This window comes from Sceloporus undulatus, chromosome 3, assembly GCF_019175285.1.
Source record: "Sceloporus undulatus isolate JIND9_A2432 ecotype Alabama chromosome 3, SceUnd_v1.1, whole genome shotgun sequence".
NCBI lineage: Eukaryota > Metazoa > Chordata > Lepidosauria > Squamata > Phrynosomatidae > Sceloporus > Sceloporus undulatus.
Window position 1 is genome coordinate 89,771,289 of NC_056524.1, and position 18,930 is coordinate 89,790,218.

Below are 18,930 nucleotides of genomic sequence, written 5' to 3' on the forward strand. Positions count from 1 at the left end.
TCTCGAACGTGTGGGGCAAGGAGAGGGTAATGAATTACAAGCAACACGCACCTCTGGTTGATGAATAGAGATCTTTAGGGAAAAACGAGGGATAAATGAATGCCAATGCTTTATATAACACAAGTTATATAATGCCAACTGGCTATCTTTCATATACAGTATCACATAAATTGTGCCATTCTGAGGCTTGAGTACAAGACTATAGAATAACATCAGACATTACCACACAATGGGTAGCTTATCTGGATTGTGCACTTCAGGAACTTGGTGACACATTTGTATAGTTTTCAGCTGTGTCTGGTTATGGTCAAATGAGGACTCAACATTTGTTATCTTTCTGCACTAGACAGCAAACTAATTAATCCAGTTCTTAGTATCATCATCTCTGCACCAGAGTTCATCTGATACTTCCTTCACACATTACTGCAAAGGAAAGAAATGTTTGCCTTGAAGTACACATTCAACAGTGATCTGTAGGCTGACCCCTGAGCCAGTACACTGAAGGGAGTTGTCACATTCATAGTTGTTACATTTTCTTCAGGGGTATAAATGTAATATATAGAGTTTGCCTGACAATATATACAGGTCACAATTCAGCCAATTAAGTGAACAATACCCACTGGTTTCCAGGGCTGCATCCACACTGCAGAAATAATCCAGTTTGACACCACATTAACTGCCTTGGCTCAGTGCTACAGAATTCTAGGAATTGTAGTTTTGTGAGATCTTTAGCCATCTCTGTCAGAGAGTTCTGGTGCCACAACAAACTACAATTCCCAGAATTCCACATCATTGAACTATGGCAGATAAAGTGGTGTCAAACTGGATTATTTCTGCAGTGCTGATAGAGCCAAAACACAAACTTTTAACCACATGCTGATATTTTAAAAGAGTTTTAACTATGCCTGGTTAATCCAAGAGTTTGCATCAGTTACAACAATTCACTTTATTCCAGTTGTATATCAAGGACAAAATTACTAATTAACCATTAAAGCTCTCCCCCATCCCCCAGTTTAAACAACTGCATACAGTGAGGAGACAGATACAAGGGCAATCAAGAGAGATCTTCTTCTAGTAGGACATCTCTGTTTGTTTTATGCAATTTATCAGAACTTTCAGTTCACCTCAAATTCTGATAAAAAGTGAGAAAATCGGTTCATAGCAAACAAAGTGATGTAAAACACAATGACTTCTCAAAATGCAGCCTCCACTGTTATTTAGCTTTAAATCTGAACCATACACACACACACACACACACACACACACACACACACACACAGTGGACCCTTGTTATACTTGGTTTGGTTCCTAGATCCCCCGTGTATAACAAAATCCATGGATGCTCAAGTCCCATTAAATATAGCAAAATGGTGTCCCTTATAAAAAATGGAAAATCAAGGGTTGATATTTGAAATGTATAATTTTTTGGAACATTTTCAAACTATGGATGCTTGAATCTGTGTATAAAAAAAATCTGTGTATAAAAATAGCCGTGTGTGTGTACAGATTTGCCTTTTGATGCATGCCCTATTAAACACCCCACCCCATTACGTTCACATGCACTGCATGCAGAAGATTCCCTAGTTCAGATGTGAGGAAAGTGTCCTGTCTGAAATGCTGGAGAAACTCTACCATTTTAGAGTTTACAGGATGAGGCTAGAGGGACCAATGGTCTGATTCTATAGAAGGCAGCTTCCTGTGCTCTTCAGTCATTGCTAGGCCTTTCTTCTGCTAATGCTTTGGGGTGAAAAATATAATTCAAAGGAGAAAAACATTTTTGAACTTAATTTATTCCTAGCAAATGTAAACATGTTATTTACATTTACAGAGGAATAAGAAACAATTCAATAGCCAGTTTTACATTTCACCTATGAAAATATCCTTAACTCACAAGGGCAGGCAATCTTATACTCTTCAGATGTGTTGAAATACAATTTTCCAACTTTCTATAGGAACTGTAAACCAAAACATTTGGAGGGCACCAGTCCATCTATCTTGTCATACAAAAGAAGAAGCTGATTTTAAGATCCACTCATCTGTCCTGCTTAAACATCTCTCCCTGTAATATATACATATAATACTATATTGTAGATCAGGGGTAGGCAACCTGCGGCCCGCGGGCCGGATGCGGCCCGGCAAGGCCTTGGGACCGGCCCCAGCCCGGTCCTGCCACCGATTGCCGCCGGGACCTTTGGGGGGCAATTGTCTATAGAAGCCTCAGAAACATGCATTTATATTAACATTTTTTAAAAAATCAGCAAATTTTTTCACGTGTCCTCCATTTTTTTAAAAAAAAGTGTCTTCCATTTGAAAATTTTGTCCTACATTTGTCCTGGTTTATTTATATATTTAATTTTTTAAACAAATTATTTAATTATTTATTTTTTGGCTTTGGCCCCCCAGTTGTCTGAGGGACAGCAACCCGGCCCCCGGCCCAAAAAGGTTGCCTACCCCTGTTGTAGATCAATGTTCAAAATACAGATTTTTTTTAATGGGCAGAGATTTTTAAGCATTTGAAGGCTAATTAGGCATGATCCATACATAGCCCAACCATGTAAATGTCTCTTCTTTTCATCATGTTTCTTTGACATAACCCACCATAACCAAAGCTCCCAATGTTTGTTCACAACCACAGAGTTGGAAAGGATCCAAAACAGCCATCTAGTTCAACTTCTTGCAAATGCAGGGATCCATTGATAAGGCATCCCTATCAGGTGGGCATCCAATCTATTTAAAAACCTCTAATGAAGGAGAGTCTATAATCTTTCCAAGAGAGTCCATTACACGGTTAGAATAGCTATTACCATCAGGAAGTTCTTTCTAATATCTAGCTGAAATATCCTTCCTTGTAATTTGAAACATTTGCATGGGTCCTACCTCCCTGAGCAAGAGAGAGCAAGCTCATGCCATCTTTCCCTCTATTTTACTGTTTACTATTTACTGTTTTAGCAAAACAAAATGCTTCAATAAAACTTAGAAGACATGTAAAACTGTACTGTTTGGCATATTTACAAAATGTATACATATAAAAATAATTAATCTTGTAGAAGAAAAATTGGTTGTATACCGTAACTAAAGCGAGACCTGAAAATTGCTGCACCCTGTGTTACCTAAGCACACAATGTAGTTTTTACTATCTGAAAAATAGGTGGTGGGGGGATGAAAACAGCATCCACAAACTTTATAACAAACAAAATCAAGTTTATCATTTGGTCAGAAAGTCTCATATAGGCACAGCTGTGATGACTATCATATCACAATATAAAGTTTATCTAAAAACTGAAAATACTAAACTGTTCAATAGCATTAGAATTAAAAGATATAGCTGTGTTAGTCTGTAGAATCAGTATGTAGAGAGATCTTGTAGTACTTTTGAGACAACTTCTTTCTTTCAATTAGTTTCAAAGGTGCTACAAGATCTCTCTACATATTGTTCAATAGTGTATTACCATGATCGTAACATTATATGGCATATTAACTGTGACCAAAATTAGTCACACTTAACCAATAAGCATATCCATAAAATATTAATATCAGATTAATAAGATTAATATTACTATCATCTAATCAGAATCATTTCCTGATAGATCTTCTGAAACTGAGCTTTCATTCTCATTTTCATGCACTTCAGAAAAACTGAGGTTCACGTGAATTGGTACCACTCACTGTGTGTGGAAGTGCATTTTGGGTTGAAGCACAGTGTGCACAGGAATCTTATTCTCTAACCCTGAACAATATGCTTTTAAAGACAATACAAAGCATGTACCAGTATTAAATTTTGTATGTAAGATTTAAATACTGTTACATGCTTCACATGTTGCTGTTGTGAGCCTTGAAGTCGTTTCCAACTTATGGCAAACCTAAGGTGACCCTATTACAGGGTTTTTTTGGCAAGATTTGTTCAGAAGGAGGTTGCTTTTGCCTTCATGCATACCTAAAGCGATTCTTCAAAAGGGAGAGAAGGGCAGGCCAGCTCCATCGGGCCTATCCTGAAAAAGAAGAAAGCCCTCCCTCTATCCACCATCATCCAGAGGGAGAGAAGGGCAGCTCCATTGGGCCTAACCAGAAGAAGAAGGGCTCTCCCTCCAGTCCATCTGCCTTGTTCCATGCCTCAGAGGGACAGAAGATCTACTGGACTTTCCCCCTTCCCCACTGCCATACCCTTCTTCTTTTGTGTCTTGACTTTTTAGATTGTAAGCCTGAGAGCAGGGAAATGTCTAATTTACAATTTGTAAACCACTCTGAGAGCTTTTTGGCTGACAAACAGTGTATAAATACTCTAAATAAATAAAATAAATAAATTTCACAAGAGAAAATACTATTTTGAGTTCTCATCTACATTCCCCAATGGCTCCAATCTTTCACTCTTTGCTACAGACTTTTTTTTTTTTTTTTGGTAGCTTCATATTTCTATATGGTGATGGCCCACATTGGTGGATGCTTGATCCTATGGGAAAGGAAGCATATAAATAAAACATTATTATTATTATTTGCCTACTAATCAAATTCCTGTTTTAAAATGCACTTTTTATATTTTACTACTTAAGATGGCTGATGGTAGATCAGGTTCTACTAGCACATCTTTGTGTGATTTGCTGTTAACCAAGGTAGACTTTTGATACCCAATTACTGCAACAAACCTCCACCACTTTAAGAATAAACAAATTGCATTTATCTCCAGCCTTTCCTCCATCATGCAGAAGGTGACATCTATAACTCCTTTTCTTCCTACTTCATAATCACAGCAACCCTGTAAGGTAATAAGCCAACTTGAAATAGTGACTGCCCAAAGATTACGCAGTGAATTTCATGACGTAGCATGGATTAGAACCTGATCTCTCAAGTCCCAATCCAGCACTCCTAACTAGTCTACATTACATTGGTTCTTTAATTCTGTTACTAAAATAAAGAAAATTGAGGGAGATAACCAGAAGTGGAATTGTGTGGAACAACTAGGTTCGCTATAGGTCTGACTTATTGCCCCCATGACAAACTTATCACGAGGGTTTTATTGTTAGGAAGAGTTCAGAGGGAGTTTACCTTTGACATCCACTGAGGCTGAGAGCATGCAACTTCTCCAAGATCACCCAGTGGGGTTCCATGGCTTGAGCAGGGATTTGAATTCTGGTTTCCAGACTTGTAATTCAACATTCAGACCACTTTACCACATTGATTCCAGCATTTTGAATTCTTTAGTTGTATGTCTTTTGCACCAGACTCTGGAAGGTGCATCTTGAGAGTCTAATTTAAAAAAAAATAGCTAAAAGAAGCTCCTCAAAACCCTGAAATTGTACCATTCCCAGGGATAAGTCCTCCTATTTTGGAGCAGTTCAGTTAGGCTACTGGTAAGTCCTCATTCTGACTCAGTAAGAGGAAAGACAGATGGGCTCAGACACTTCCTGAGCTGGAAAAACCAATCACAGACTTGCAGCACGGGAAAATCAAAGGAAAGGGATAGAGTATTTTCTCCTGTGCCATGAGGGTATCCAACTTTCATATTTATCAAAGCATCATAATTTAAAGATGAATGTAATTGCCACTTAGCCTTTGAAAGTATCAAATCCAGCCAGCCATGATTTATGTGTGGCCTTGAACAGGTTGCCTTGCTCTTTTAGACTGATCAGGTTACTAAGGAAGAAATTTGCTGGCTTTGCCCTTTAACTCTATCATGTGGTTTCAAATTACATACTCAACACAACAGAGAGCTTGCCCAGCTATATGGTTTAAGAGCACACCTCACCTGAGCTTATCTTCCTTGTAAGTTTGTTTCTTCCAGTCCCTGCATACAACCAAATCATGTGGAAAATGGGGCAGAAACATATACACACTTTACCTTAAAACTATTGTTATTACCGTACTTGAACAGTTATTGAGAGAAGAGAAGGCTGCAAAGAAAAGAAAATTACTGGGAAAGGGACAGAAGGAGGTCAGGTGGAAATAGTAAGGAACATGTACAAATTATTCATATATAACCAAAGTTGTAAAATGGGGAAATTATAAGTAATTCTTAGAATAATTCTCATGTTCATAACTCTCCTGCCCAAAGGTAACTCAGCAGAGAGAACATTATGCCCTTGATGATTACAAAATGTAACTATTCATACTTTGTTTACTAACACCAGATTTGTTTATATTCCTTTCAGAAGGGAAAACAACACACATCCAGAAGAATGTTTAAATTTAAAGCAGCCATGTTCAAAGAGAGTAACAACATTCAAAGAATTTTTTAACAATAATTAAACTACTGGTAACTAAAACCCCAACTGACAGGACAGCATGACATGTGATTACTAGATCAAAGTCATCTTAAAATGCCAAGGTTAATAACAAAGTATTTTAAAGTATTTAACTTTAGGGCATGATTGCACAATAAGCTGAACAAAGGTGCCTCCTCTCACAGAGAAAGAGGTTTAGATGAACCAATTGTGGGACAGAATTCACCAACTGGGATGCAAACACACAAAAGGCCCCTTCTTGTGTCTCAGAGAACTTAGAATTCATCCACAGGGGATGCAAAAAGGGCCTCTCCTTCACACATTTGGATCTTGACACAATGAGACAAGATGAGGTGGTTTTCAAGGCACTCTCAACCCAAGCCAGTACAGGTAACAATAAATAAATTACAGACCAGCACCACCAACACTCAGGATTACACCTAGAAGAATAAGCACTACATATTTTCTACAAAGCATATAACATAACTGAACAACTGTGTTCCTATACACTCCCTAAACTTCTGCATTCTGAACCAACAGAGTTTTCTGAAAACTTTTTGAAGATGGCCACACAAACTCTGAGTGCACTACATTTCAATCTTCATAGAATCATAGCATTGGAAGAGACCTCAAGGGCCATGAAGTCCAACTTAATGTAACTTTGGGTAAATTCAGACTCTCCCCCCAATGGATGCAGTTGGTATGCTAGGCTAAGCTAAGATGGCATGCCCTCACTAGTCACAGCTGTTATTTGGGCACCCAACAGCAAGTATAAGAAGAGCACTACTCCATTAAAAGCAAATTTACACCTCTCACCAAGGGAGCAGATTTCCTGGCTGCACTTCAGCTTGTTAAAGCTCATTTAATGTAGTATATGGACTGCATTCAGACCTCAGCTGAAGACATGGACACGTTCCCTGGAATCAGATGGACAGCAGAGAGAGAGAGGGAGAGATCTCTGTAGTCTACATGAGCCTCAAAACCTCTCCTAGATTTATGTAGATGTTAAAAAAGGAAGACATGGTGGAACTTGAATTACATGTGAAATGTCACAGTGTCAAGGTGAATCCACTGACACTATCTTCTGAAACTGTCCTCCCTGAAATGACCTAAATTATTATAAAAATGGTGGCTCCAAGACCCATGCCCGTCAGGTGATCCAGAAAGACAGCAAAACTGAATATATCAAAAACTGTTAAGAGAGCCATCAGAAGCAACAAGCTACTCCCCTTTCTGTTTTTTCATGACCAAAATGGGCCAAAACTAGTCTTAAAGCCAGACTGAAATGGGTCTAGATCAAGGTGGATATACTCCAGAGCCTCGAAGGCCACACCACCAGGGTAGTCATTTTGGTGAGCAGAAGGGATGCCATGGCCCACCTGATCACCTGGTAACAGCCTGGCTCATCTGGGGGGCGGGGGCAAAGCAGCCTTTCAAACCTTTTTTAAGCATTTAGAAAAGGGTTGGGGGGCATGTTTTTACTGAAAAAAATCTATCAAGGCCTTTGGGGGAGGTCGATGGGGATATCAAAAACTGCAGTGGACCTCCAAAAGGGCTACCTGTGTTCCATAGACTGCATGATTCCCATCTCTTCTGTACAGAATCTGTTTCCACTAAGGAGTTGTGATTGTCCCAATCACAGATAGGAGCACTGTCCCAGCTACTCTGCAGAGTCATATTTTGACAAATGCAATAGACAAAATCTGAAAAAGCACTTAAAATTTTAGTGAGGTATGTGGCAACATGAAAATGTATTGTGGATTTCACAAAACGAGGGTGTAGCAGATTGCTTATTGATTTATTGTGAGTACTTTACTCCCCACCCTTCTACAGAATTCTCAGAGGAGATAATACTGTCATGTATATAAATCCATAAAATATGAGAAAGTGTAGTCCCATGCAAGCTTACTTACTCAGAACTACTGACTTCAATGGAATCTTTTCCCAGACACATGTGTACAGAATTACAGTATAAGAGGCCCAAGGGAACATAAAGAATATTGGCACAGAAAGAATATTGACCACAACACCAGACAACTCTTTCTTTTTAGAGATCTTCTCCATTTTCATATTCCAAGTTCCCCACCTCTACCAGCTCTTTGGTTCTTTACCATCCTGCCAGTTCCAGAATCAGTTAGCAAGAGGCACAGTTCATAGCTCTCCTACAAATAAAGAGACACTAATTTAATTATTCAGAGCCAGCGTAGTGTAGTGGTTTGAGTGTTGGACTAAGATTCCAGAGACCAGGGTTTGAATCTTGGCTCAGCCATGTAAACCCACTGGATGATCTTGGGCAAGTCAAACTCTCTCAGCCTCAGAGGATGGCAATGGCAAACCCCCTCTGACAAAACATATTAAGAAAACCCCATGATAGGGTCACCTTAGGGCTGTCCTAAGTTGGAAACGACTTAAAGGCACATAACAACAACAACAACAATTTAATTATTATAAACCCCAAAGCTGAAAAATTGTAAATCCATTATGAAGGCCAATCAAAAGGGTAAAGTTGTTAGTTACCACTATTTAAGACGTAACCGAACAATGGGTTGGATCCAAATTTAATCATAATTACAATAGATGCATCAAAAATAATGGGATTTGATGAACATCAGCACTGACCTGTCCTGTTTAAGTTTGACTAAATCTTGACCAAACTCAATGAAAAGAGAAAGAGACCAAAAAAGTTGCTAAAGGTGCTTTACAGACCGCCCCAAAGGGCGGTCTGCCGGCGCTGGTGTTTGCTGCATCAGGGAACCGCAGCGGACAAACCGCGCGATTCCTTGGTGCAGCAAAAAACCCCCACAAAAACCGGGTTCTTTTTGTGGTGCGGTAATGCCATTTTGTACGTGCTCGGCACGTACTAGGGTTAGGGCGTCCGGAAAGGATGCCCTTTCATAACTGTAGTACGTGCCGAGCATGTACTATTGGTGCGTCTGGAACGCACCCAAGTTACTAATCTTTCCCTATTTCCATCATCCCTTCCCATTTTATCTAGGTAGCTCAGAGAAAAGCCTGGTTCACAGCCAAATTATGTTGTGGTTCTGCGAACCAATTTGTGCTTCAGAATTATGGCACTTTCCACCTTGCGAGCTAACTTTTTACCAAGCTTTTGGTAAAGTCTTTAGATCAGGAGTAGGGATCATAAGGTCCCCAAATATTACAGGACTGCCTATTCCCAGCAGCCCTAACCTGCACAGCCAATAGAAAGGAATAGGTAAGAGTTTTGGAAGTTGTAATCCAACCACACTTGGAGGGCCACAGGATTCCCACTCCTTCTCTATGCTTAAGAAACCTGCCTAGAGTTTTCAGAAAGTAATGCCAATATGTCCTAACTTGTTAGCATTTCCAATGCAATGTAGAACAACTTTACTGTGTTCATTTTTAAAATGTTGTGCTACTGTCACTGAAATGATCCAGGCTCCCCCCACCCCAACACACTTGCCCATTTAAAATGGTTTATGTCAGTCACACCAATTGATTTGTTAAGGCTGTATTAGCATGCCTGCATATAAAGGCATGCATGCAATCATGTGCACTTTGGGAAGAGAATCGCTTAAAAGAGCCAGACAGACTGGCAGGCTATTGACTCTGGAACTCGCCCCCTAAGCTGGTCCAACAGAACAAGGGTTTGTTGACCCTCAGATCAAGGCTTATCAATGTACACAGGCGTTTGCCTCCAGGCTTGTGTGGAAGGGGCTTGCATTTTCCTGGGAGAAGATTACCAGCATTTTAATACTGAGCCAAATAGTTAATTGCTCACTTCTATTAATGCGTAATATGGAACACACACTGCAAACTCAATGAACAGTGCTGCAATTAGAACCCAACAAATGCACCCAGGAAGGCCTCTCTAGTGATATTAAGCCAGGTGGTAAAATTCCTGTTTTGCTTACCATAGGAAAAGGTCTAATTTCCTTTGAACTAAACAAATATTCATGTTTCCACCTCATAACTCATGAAATCCAAAACATACTTGACAATATGAATTTCAGTCTCTATCACACACACACTACAATGAGCACAGGCATGACATTTAAAGGCAATATTGGAAATGTATCAGTGTATGCACTATCCAGGTTTACATGTTAACTAAGAAGGAACCAAAAGGCTGTAAATCCTGCCACGTATACATATGGTAATAAATAAAGCATGTTTGTAACCTGTAAAATCTAAGAGAAAACAGCAGCCATCACAATAATCTACCAGTATTATTTCAGTACTTATTCATTGGTCAAGTATTCAAATAAACGAAGTTACATCAGTGAGTGATAATGTGTTTGGACATGGAAACAATATCAACTACACAAAAAAACCTCATAAAGTTATTATCTGTCAGACTAATGTAACTCATAGAATTGTTTATTAGGACCCCTCCCCCAAAAAAAAAAACACTCTGAGCAAACTCAAGGAAAGGCTGGATTAAAAAAGAGACATTATGCCATTCTTTAAAGCAGCTGTTTAACTGCTGCAGTAAGTCTTAATTAGTACATGATTCAACGAACAGATCAAGGTGCTAAAACAGCATATACAATATGGATCCACAACAAACACAAGAAAGACAATGAAGGATTTCATATAAAATGAACCAAGAATTATAAAATGCTGGTATGGACTCAGACTAAAGCGACTCCTCAAGGCACATATTTCTCATTGAGATGGAAATATTTTAGTCATTTGGAATGTGCTAAAAGGTTTTGGTGACAGAGAAGAACTAAGAATGGCAAGCAGAGATGGAAAAGGGGATTGCAGGAAAAAGAGACCAGAGATCATAGACTGACTCTAAAGTACTCTTCTGGCAAAACGAATAGTCTTGTAGTCCCCTCCCAGGTATGTTCCATACAGCAAGGCAGGGTTGGCTGGTTTAAACTAGGTTGGTTTAAACCATGGTTTAAATCTTAGTTTAAACCAAATGACTTTAAAAAACCCACTTCTGGTTTTTTAAACTAATTATTCAGATAGATAGATAGATAGATAGATGATAGATAGATAGATAGATAGATAGATAGATAGATAGATAGATAGATAGTCTGTCCATTATTACTATTTTCTAACCCTCACACTGGACCAACAAAGACTGTCTAAATTTAAACATTTTAATTTTAACAGTTTACAGGCAGTGATAGTTGTTACTTTGTAATCCCTTTATTTTATAGGGTAAGAAATGCCATTCAGAAACTAATCCTTCACCTAAAGGACAAAGCACACTGCAGAAATTATCCAGTTTGAGCCGGCTCTAACTGCCCTGCCTCAATGCTAGGGAATCCTGGGAACTGTGAGACATTTAGCTTTCTCTGTAAGAGAGTTCTTGTGCCACAATAAACTACAGTTCCCAGAATTCCCTAGCACTGAACCACTGCAGTTAAAGCAGTCTCAAATTGGACTATTTCTGCAGCATGTTTTGGCCCTAGCAAAAGTTCAATCAAAACAACCTGCTCTAAAAGAGCAGTTTTAAGGGAACAATTATTATTGAAGCTAGTGACCATAATATCTGATTTGCACTTTACTACTTAATTGTCAGGTTTGGTCCTATATTGGTGTAATCCTACACATTAATGGAAAAAAACTGGTGAAACAAACAAAAAAATGGGTTTTTCTTTTTGGTTTTTTAAACTGTTTTCCCCAAAACCCTGAGGCTGGTGAACTCATCACAAAAGATTTGCAAGTGGAGAGATGCAGATGGAAGGAAAATTCCTGTGACCTAATGCTTGCTCCCATAACTTTGGAATTAGCCCATTCAAAAACAATGCTGCTTTAGCTGATCAAGGTTAACCAACCAAGTGCATTAGCACCTATTCATTTGCAAGGCATGTGCCATAACCAGCCCATAAACTTGATTTAAATGAGGTACAGTGAATACTTCTGTTATACAGACAATCAGAAAAAAGAAAAAGAGAAGAAAAACCTGTCAGTGACAAACAGAGCTGAGCTTTGACAGCAAGGCATAGTTAGTTGAATGAGCAGAACTTAATGGGGACAGAGAAACCATCCTGACAAATTTAAATTAAATTTAAAAAAACCAATCCATTAAAGTATGTTTTAGTCCAATTATTGCAACTCTGTATTATCCTGTTCTGGGTTGGTTTTTACAGCCACTATCAATACCAATTGGAGTCACTTTCACTGGTGATTTTCATGATTCAGGAAACATAAGCAATAAGCTTCTTTTGATTATACATGTGAAGCCGAGGCGATTAGTCTGCACACAGCGCATGTTCTAAGCCCCAGGGTAGGTCACATGCTGGAAAATTAAAAGAGGCAGATAGAAATAATAGTGCCGTTTGCCCTCCAAATCACTTTAGGACAGCTGAAATGCTAAGCACATATACAGTACTTGAAATCAACAGGCCTTGCTTCTACACAAGTACGCTTAAATTCAGGAATGCAAGCGTCTCCTACATATAAGTTATAAATACTGTACAGCGAATTCAGAACTATTTTAGTTCATTTTCCTGTACATTAACCATTTGTCCTCTCATCCTTAGAAATCAAGTAAGATCTTGGCAGGCCCTGTACCTATGTCTACACCTCCTCCGCTGATTTCACTGATTTCTAGCCATGCACTCACTCCTATTTATAACTCTGTGAGTGAGAATTGTTGTTATTCTTATTGTGTCCCTTCAAGTTGTTTCTGACTTATGGTGACTCCAAAGTATCATGGGGTTTTCTTGACAAGATTTGTTCAGAGGAGGTTTGCCATTGCCTTCCCCCGAGGCTGAGAGCATGTGACTTGATCAAGGTCATCCAATGGGTTTCGTGGCTGAGCTAGGAATTGAACCTTAGTTTCCGGAGCCATAGTCCAACGCACAAACCACATCATGCTGGATCTCACCTTGGAATGAGAATACATGTGTTTTAATGCATAGGTGGACAACTTTGGGTCCACAGACATTACTGAATGCAACTCCTATCAATCCTAGCCAGAATAATCAAGTGAGGGACAATGGGTGTTGCACCCCTACCACATGGGGAAGTACTCCCTTAGATTAATATTAAACCCCATATTAAGCCTCATTAAATAATTGACTCTGATGTGAAGAAGGTTTTCCATTCCAATTGTCTTGGACTGCAGCTTCCATAATCCCTCACAAGCGGCAGCCACACAACAGAGTTAATGCAGTTTGACACCGCTTTTATTGTCATGGCTCCATCCAGTGGAACCCTGGGATTTGTAGTTTGTTGTGGTACCAGAACTCTCTGACAGAGAAGGCTAAATATCTGACAAAATTACATACCCCAGAATCCCATTGCATTGAGCCATGACACTTAAAGTGGTGTAAAACTGTGTTAACTCTGCAGTGCAGATTCAGTGACAGAGTGGAGAGTTCTTTAGAAACATCAGACTGTGAAGACACTTCAAGTCAAATGTAATGTCCCATTCTTTTTCTTATCCTGTTGTCCATAATGCTATTCTGCATCAATTCAGGTAAGTCAAACCATGCTAATGCAGCCTGTCAGGTGGAAGGAGATGCCACCCACCCATCTTGACAAAAATTACATGTAAGTCACACATGAAACAGTAGATCTATTTGATAGAAGCATTACATTTTCTGAAGGTACTAAATAAGGAAAAATGAAATAATTTATTGCTGAAGAGCTTTGTGGGCAAAAACACATGGATGCTCCACTGTGAAAGACCATCAGGAATAAACATAGAGGTATGGTTGTTGTGTGCCTTCAAGTTTTTTCTGGCAACCCTAAAACCCTATCATGGGGTTTTCTTGGCAAGATTTATTCAGGCTGAGAGAATGTGACTTGGCCAAGTTCACCCAATGGGTTTCGTGGCCAAGCAGGGAAACTGAACCCTAATGTCCAGAGTTATCATCCAACCATTAAACCACTATGTCATGCTGGCCTATCACAAATGATACAGTCAGGAATCTGACATTTGGAGAAATTGTCAGGAGACCCAAGGTGCAAAGCATAACTCAACACATGTGTAAATTTTACACATAAAAAGTCTGGGGGAGGGGGGACAAGGGCTTTCACTTCTGGCACCCCGCCATGAGCAACTCTCACATCCACTCCACATTTGAGGACCACTGTCCTATTCAGGGTGACCAGATGTCATAACCACAGAGGAGGGCAAGGCTCTGCAAAAGGTAGGGTATTCAAGAAAAATGGAGGACACTCCAAAATAAATGCTAAAAACACTAATATAAATGTAAATTCTAGCATCCTGGGCATGCTCAAAATGGAGGATATTTTGGAATTCTTCCTGGGCAGAAGGCTGAAATGGAGTACATGTCCTGGAAAAGGAGGACATAATCCTACTCTGAAGTAGAACAGACTCTGCTCATAGGCTGCTTCAGGGAAGCCATAACTAGTCCCTTCCAATATAGGTTGCCCCCCCAGTGGAACTCAGTATCAGACTCGTGATTGTCAGTACTCTCCTGTGGAACCATGGCAGTCACTCAAAATTTGTTAACACAGAATGATATTTAAGGATAATCTTGAAGACTCTACTCATTCTGAAGTAAAGGCCTCCACCATTAGTGTAGCAATTTGGGACTAATTGACGAAGTATGTTTATAGATGTGCAAATGTGCAAAATAGTTTATGCATAGACTTAATAGAAAACTGGGAGCCAAACCCTTGGTATCCACGGGAGCTTGGTTCCAGGACCCTCCACAGAGACCAAAATCCATGGATGCTCGAATCCCATTATATTCAACCGAGTGATAAAATAGTGTCCCAGCATGGCATAGTGGTTTGACTGCGACTCTGGAGACCAGGGGTTGATTCCCAGCTCGGACATGAAACCCACTGGGAGACCTTGGGCAAGTCACACTCTCTCAGCCTCAGGGGAAGGCAATGGCAAACCTTCTCTGAAAAAATCTTGCCAAGAAAACCCCATGACAGGTTCACCTAATTGTTGCCATAAGCTGGGAACAATTTGAAGACACACAGCAACAGACAACAAATAGCAAAACCATTATAACTATTTAATATTTTCAAGCCCTGGATGATTGAATCTGTAGATGCAGAAATGAGAGGTGGCTGTATCTCTTATATATACACAAAGAGAGTCCTTTTCAGGAAATGGGATTGGTCACAATTGAGTGTTGCGTCTACAATTCATGGGAAACCTAGGTTCCCACTCCACTCAGGTGCAGACCTATCTTCAGACTGAAGATCCAGCAAAGGATAGAATAATGGGTTCATAGGTGGCAGTAAGGGAAAATCCAAATAAAGTATTATTTCTTGGGCAGGTTTATAAAAGTTGCCTGTACTACTGTAAAGTATAATAACATCCAAAATCCACAAAACACAGTGGATTTCATGATCCCTTTTGGATCAGGGAACCGAAATTCACAAAATACAGGTTGAAAGCGTTCAAGCTTCCAATGCAAAAGTGTTACAAATCATACAGGACTGTCACATTTCCCCCCTTCTGTACGATTGATAACATCTTTGCCTGATGAGTAAGCCAGTGGAGCTTTAAAAGCATGCAACCTGTATTTTGTGCTGGCCAATAAAGGCATCCCTGTTTTGTGTATTTTGGAAGTTGTTGTACTTTGCTACATGTCCAATATGGCTACCCCTGGGTATGTTTTCTGTGCCACTGTAAGAGTGCTCTAATTGGGCAAGATTCCCTTAAAATGGGTAAGTTACTCTTTGTCACCCTGTCACACAAGCTTGGAAGATCTCACTGCAGACTCTTGTCACACAAACAAACAGGGAACAAGCAGCCACACACTCCCTTTTCACACAAATGGAGAGGGTCCTTTGCACAACCAAATACAGGTAGAGTCTCCCAGATTGAAAAGGTTTGGGACCAGAAGGGTTTGGGATTTTGGAGATGGGGCCCAAGTCTAAACTCAGAATTCATTTATGCATATATCCACATAGCCTGAAGGTAATGTTTCTACACAATACTGTTTTAGGTAACTTTGTGCTTGAAACCAAGTTTGTGTATACATCCGAAAGCAAGCGTCCATCCATGAGGACGATTTTGGAGCATTTCAGGATAAGGGAGACCTAGGTGATGAGATGTTCTCCTTTTCCAGGACAGATCCTCCATTTCAACCTTCTTTCCAGGAAGAATCCCAAAATGTCCTCCATTTTGAGCAGGAATTTATATTGATATGGCTGTTTCCAGTTGTTACGTTGCAAGTTCTACATTTTTCTCGAATGTCCTATATTTTGCAATGCCTTGTCCTCCTTTGCGGTTAAGGCACCTGTCGGGGAGACTCAGCCTGTAGTACGTAGCTGCCTCTGGGTGCATCCACACTCTACAAATCATGCAGTTTGACACCACTTGACGTTCCAGGGCTTCAGGCTATGGAATCCTGGGATTTGTAGTCTTATGAGACACTTAGCCTTCTCTGTCAGAGACCTCTGGTGTCACAACAAACTACAAATCCCAGGATCACATAGTGTGGAGCCCTGGCAGTTAAAAGCTGTATCAAACTGCAATATTTCTGCAGTGTAGATTCAAACCTTAGTCAACCTGGCCCAAGAAATGTAGAAATAATGCCCTTTGATGCCTACTTTAACGGCCAAAGCTCCATCCTACAGAATCCTGGGATTGGTAGTTTCATAGGGCACCTGCCTTCTTGGGCTTGTGACACTACAAATCCCAGGATTCTATAGGAAGGAGCACAAAGTGGTGGGATTGGTAGTTTTGTGAGGCACACAGCCCTACCTGGGCAGAGGAGACCAAAACCCACGTGGAACTACAAATCCCAGGGTTTCACAGGAGCCAGGGGGGCCTATAGCATCCACACTGGAGGGATAACCCGGTTTTGCACCGCTTTAACTCTTTCTGTGGCTCTTTGCTATGGAATTCTGGGAGTTGGAGCTCTGCTCCGCTCTGGGCCCACAACGAACTCCAACTCCCAGAATTCCATAGCAAAGAGCCAGACAAGAAGTTAAAGCGGTGCCAAACCGGGCTATCCCTCCAGTGTGGACGCATCCTTTGTAGTAGTAGTAGTAGCTGCACTCCCTGCTGCAATGGGTCTGACCTGGTCTCCTGGTTGCTGAACTTCTTGGTGACCACTTTGCCCAGGTCCAGCCCGAGCCGGTCAGCCACGCGCTGCGAGAGATCCTGGTGGGAGCTGCCGCTGAAGAGGACGATGTTGGGCATGGCGAGCAGGGAGGGAGGGAGGCTCTCTCAAGACAGAGTCCAGCCACAGAGAAAGAGAGACAGAGGAAGCGCGCCCAGCAGGCAGACGGCAGACAGAAACACAGCCGGAGCGCGAGAGAACGCGCGCACACAGCAGGCAGATCATGTAGACCGAGCCCCGCCCACTTTTGGTTCGGCCACGCCCCTTTCCCTTTCCCCTTCGTCTGAGCGCGCCCTAAAGCGGGACGTCTTCCTCCGTCTTCTTAGGGACGGCCGTGATGACGTCACGGAGGGCGGGAAGGAGAGGGAGGGAGGGGCTCCGTTGCCACGACACCAAGGAGGGAGGGAGGGGCTGGGGCGGCCGTTGAAAACCCATAGAGTTAGAGACATAAAAAAAAGAGAAGAGTGACACACAACCCGAGTTTCCATTTGTAAAACCTTTTCAAAGGAAGAGTTAAAACAACTACATTCCATATTTGCTATGGTTAGGGGCACAGGACCCCCTTGAATGGGGAAAAAACACGCAAATAACATAATCACGTTTTTTACCTGAGAGAATACCTCCCTAGGAATTTCTAGGTCCTCCAATGCAACTCTATGGGCAACATCTTACAGACATTGACCATAGAATTGCACTGGAGGAGCTACAAATGTCAAATGGAGGGTTCTCCCCTAGGAATCTTTTCTAGGATCCCAAACACACTGCGGAAATAATCCAGTCTGAGATCACTTTAACTGCCCTGACTCAGTGCTAGGAAATCCTGGGAATTGTAGTTTGTTCTGACACTAGAGCTCTCTCTTTGACAGAGAAGGCTAAATGTCTCACAAAACTACAGTTCCCAGAATTCCCTAGCATTCAGCCAGGGCAGCTAAAGCGGTCTAAAACTGGATTATTTCTACAGTGCGTTTGGGACCCATGTCCTTCAGTGTGACTTTTGGTTAAAAGTTGACCATAGAGTTGCGCTGGAGGACCTAGATATTCCCAGAGAGAGCATAAAATCCTTGAATAATCAAATCCACAAAAGTCAAATCCGCAAATGATTGTATAAACCATGGCTGCCTCATAATAGTGTGGTCGCTTTCTTTTGTGGAAGGGAGTCTAATCAATCTGTGAAACTGTATTCTGTGGGAGCCCCACTGGCCATATTTTGTTTGTTGTTGTGTGCCTTCAAATCTTTTTCTTATGGCAACCCTAAGGTGAACCTATGACAGGGTTTTCGCAGCAAAATTCGTTCAGAGGGGGTTTGCCATTGCCACCCTCTGAGGCTGAGAGTGTGTGATTTGCCCAAAGTCACCCAATGGGTTTCCATGGTCAATCAGGGATTCGAAACCTGATCTCCAGAGTCCTAGTCCAAGGTTCAAACCGCTACACACTAAATTTCACCAAATAAAGGCTAAAAACATGATTTATGGATATAAATTCATTGGGTTCATTTACGTATTACCTATGCTGTATTTTATTATGGAGTCAATCATATTACCTTCGTCAAAATGCTTGTTGGCTTGCAATATAAGGAGCCCTGGTGGCATAGTGGTTAAATGCCATTACTGCAGCCACAAGGTTTTTTGTTTTGTTTTGTTTTTAGATTGTAAGCCTGAGGGCAGGGAACTATCTAATTAAAAATAATAATAATTGTAACCCACTCTCAT

The 18,930-nt window shown here is 40.8% G+C and overlaps 1 protein-coding gene and 1 long non-coding RNA gene across 4 annotated transcripts in view; both read right to left on the minus strand.

Annotated features, from left to right (window-relative positions):
- PRPS2 (phosphoribosyl pyrophosphate synthetase 2) overlaps positions 1 to 17,502 on the minus strand; it is a 38,280-nt gene extending 20,778 nt beyond the window's left edge. Inside the window, exon 1 of one of the 3 annotated variants that reach the window (XM_042458595.1) lies at positions 17,180 to 17,502. In XM_042458595.1, coding sequence (XP_042314529.1) covers positions 17,180 to 17,301 — 122 coding nt within the window. In that variant the 5' untranslated portion in view covers positions 17,302 to 17,502. Of the gene's footprint in view, positions 1 to 5,040; positions 5,118 to 17,179 lie in introns of those variants that run through there. The other 2 variants (XM_042458596.1, XM_042458597.1) reach the window with 2 other exon arrangements.
- LOC121926028 lies at positions 5,252 to 8,530 on the minus strand. Its single transcript, XR_006102967.1, has 2 exons — positions 7,775 to 8,530; positions 5,252 to 7,132 (listed from the first exon to the last, which is right to left on the minus strand). It is a non-coding gene; the product is annotated as an uncharacterized LOC121926028 (long non-coding RNA).
- Positions 17,503 to 18,930: the final 1,428 nt, after the last annotated feature.